Source organism: Acyrthosiphon pisum, unplaced genomic scaffold (genome assembly GCF_005508785.2).
Source record: "Acyrthosiphon pisum isolate AL4f unplaced genomic scaffold, pea_aphid_22Mar2018_4r6ur Scaffold_20102;HRSCAF=20795, whole genome shotgun sequence".
Lineage (NCBI taxonomy): Eukaryota > Metazoa > Arthropoda > Insecta > Hemiptera > Aphididae > Acyrthosiphon > Acyrthosiphon pisum.
The window spans coordinates 2274-4474 of NW_021769427.1; the positions used below are offsets into that span (position 1 = coordinate 2274).

The following is a 2201-nucleotide window of genomic DNA, read 5'->3' on the forward strand; positions in this document are numbered from 1 at the left end:
ATAAAAGTTAAAAATAGATAACAAAAACAATAATTATTCAATATTTACATTGGTATTAGGTACATTAATATTATTAGAAACTTTTAATTTCACTTAATGCAGTCATTTTATGTTATTATTATTAATATTAAATTAATGAATTCAAATTAAATTATTTATTCCAAATATTTTTAATACATTTAGGTATCTACATATACATATCAACCTATTACTTAATTTTAAAGGAAATTACAATTTCCTATGGGCATTCAGATAAATTTTAGGCACAATGTTGAAATTTGGCAAAAAAGTTATGCTCAACTAAATGAAACAAATAAGAACATAAGATCTCCCATTCTTCCATCTCCTTCATGTTCGTCTGCGTTGGAAATTTCATCATCGGTCAATAATCAAAATATAGTCCAACCTCAAAGCATACCTTAAATTGTAAATTTTGAACCATGTAACATATTAAACTCTACTCAAGGTGCTTTGATAATTGATTATTACAAAAGTCACAATTGTTTGAATGATCATATAAGAACTTTATTAGTTGAAATAATAATCCAAGAATTAATAACAAAAAAAATATTAATGTCCGTCGCATTGGCAGAAAATATTGCAAACCAAATACAGCAACTTTTTTCATCTGAATTGAAGGTTTGATAATTATATGAATGCACAATAATGCATATTATATAATCAATAATTTAATTAATAATATTTTTTTTATAGGAAAATTATTTCATAAAAGATCATTCAAGACAGCCAAAAGGAAAGATATACTGTAAATATTATAATACTATGAGAACATTAAAAACAAGCGGGTTAATCTTAAAACATACAGAAAAAAATGAATTAATTAATAAAACTAAAAATAGTAGTTTTAGTAGATGGACTACTAATAACTATGGTAAATATATTTAAAAAAATAATATATATTATAATGAATAATATATTATTTTAATAATTTATGATAGAACCTGAAGAAGATATACAGTTAATCTTAAACCAAATTAAGCATGATAACTGTAGTCTTCCAGAACTTGAGCGGCATTGGAGTTCAACTGTAAATCACAGGTTAAATGACATTCAAAAGGCCACAACAACTCAGGAAATAATAAAAGAATGGAAGAGCTATGAAATACCAATGGGCTATAAATTAGTATGTAACATTTGTATTTTAAATTAAATTATCACATTACATGCGAATATTAAGTTTTGTTAACCATGGTCAATATTACAAGTAAATAACATTGTGAAACATAAGTAAATCATTATAGAGCAATATAAGTTGATTAAAGATAAAATTAATAATCTTGACAATAAATTTCTTATGATTTGGTTATCAAATAATGTTTCCTATTAACCCTTTATAGGGTAGAGAGAAATAATTTCCCATTAATGAAAAAAAATCGTAATTTGCTATATGCAGGACTGTGGACTCGGTGATTTTTTTCTGTATTTAGTCATAATCTTATATTGCATACAACGCCATCTGTTTTTAAAATATAGGCTTACGAGTAAACTAGTGGGAAATTATTTCCCAGTGCCCATTCGGTACACATCATATTTACTACACTTCAGTTTATTTTTAATTTATCATAGTTTGTTGAACGTTCTTGACGAAAACTTAAACAACTGATTATTTTGAATGATAATTTAGAATACGCGCGTTTTTATAATGTTATCATTAATAATTGTTCATTATTATTTATTTTTTCACGGTTGATTAAAAGATAATCAGTTTTTCCGTAATTATTCAAGCATCGTTTTAAAGTCACTTTTAGTACACTAATGTTTGACTTTAAAAGTTTAAAGTAAGTATAATCCAATACGTTATTATCTATAGATTAAGACTATGTGTAACTTCAAATGAAAAAATACATCACTCACTAAATAATTCAATAAAATAATAAAAAAGTTTTTTTCAGATGAATAAGAAATTGTCGGATGAAGATATTATTAAACTTTTCAATGAAATATCTGATGATATGGCTTTTGATTCAGACTTAGGAGGTGATTCTGATGCTGAAGATAATTTACCATATGTTCAAACAAGTAAGTTTATTTTTGTTAGATTATTATTATTTACACATTTACAATGTATGTATTTTACATATTATGCAATTATAATTTATGACTAAGTATGTTTTATAATATTTGTAATTCAAATTATTGAATAGTCATATATCATAGTATAGTATATTATACACTTATAA

At 24.1% G+C, this 2201-nt stretch overlaps 1 protein-coding gene across 1 annotated transcript; it reads left to right on the top strand.

The window, feature by feature from the left end:
- Positions 1 to 116: 116 nt before the first annotated feature.
- LOC115034660 lies at positions 117 to 1254 on the top strand. The gene is made up of 2 exons (XM_029491971.1): positions 117 to 892; positions 960 to 1254. Exons 1-2 carry the CDS (start codon positions 784 to 786, stop codon positions 1169 to 1171), a joined length of 321 nt encoding a protein of 106 aa, XP_029347831.1. The 5' UTR covers positions 117 to 783; the 3' UTR covers positions 1172 to 1254.
- The last annotated feature ends 947 nt before the right edge of the window (positions 1255 to 2201 follow it).

Coding starts and splice junctions, on each gene's coding strand:
- LOC115034660 (XM_029491971.1), top strand. CDS start 784: ATGAGAACATTAAAAACAAGCGGGTTAATCTTAAAACATACAGAAAAA. Junction 893..959: donor ATGGACTACTAATAACTATG/GTAAATATATTT, acceptor AATTTATGATAG/AACCTGAAGAAGATATACAG.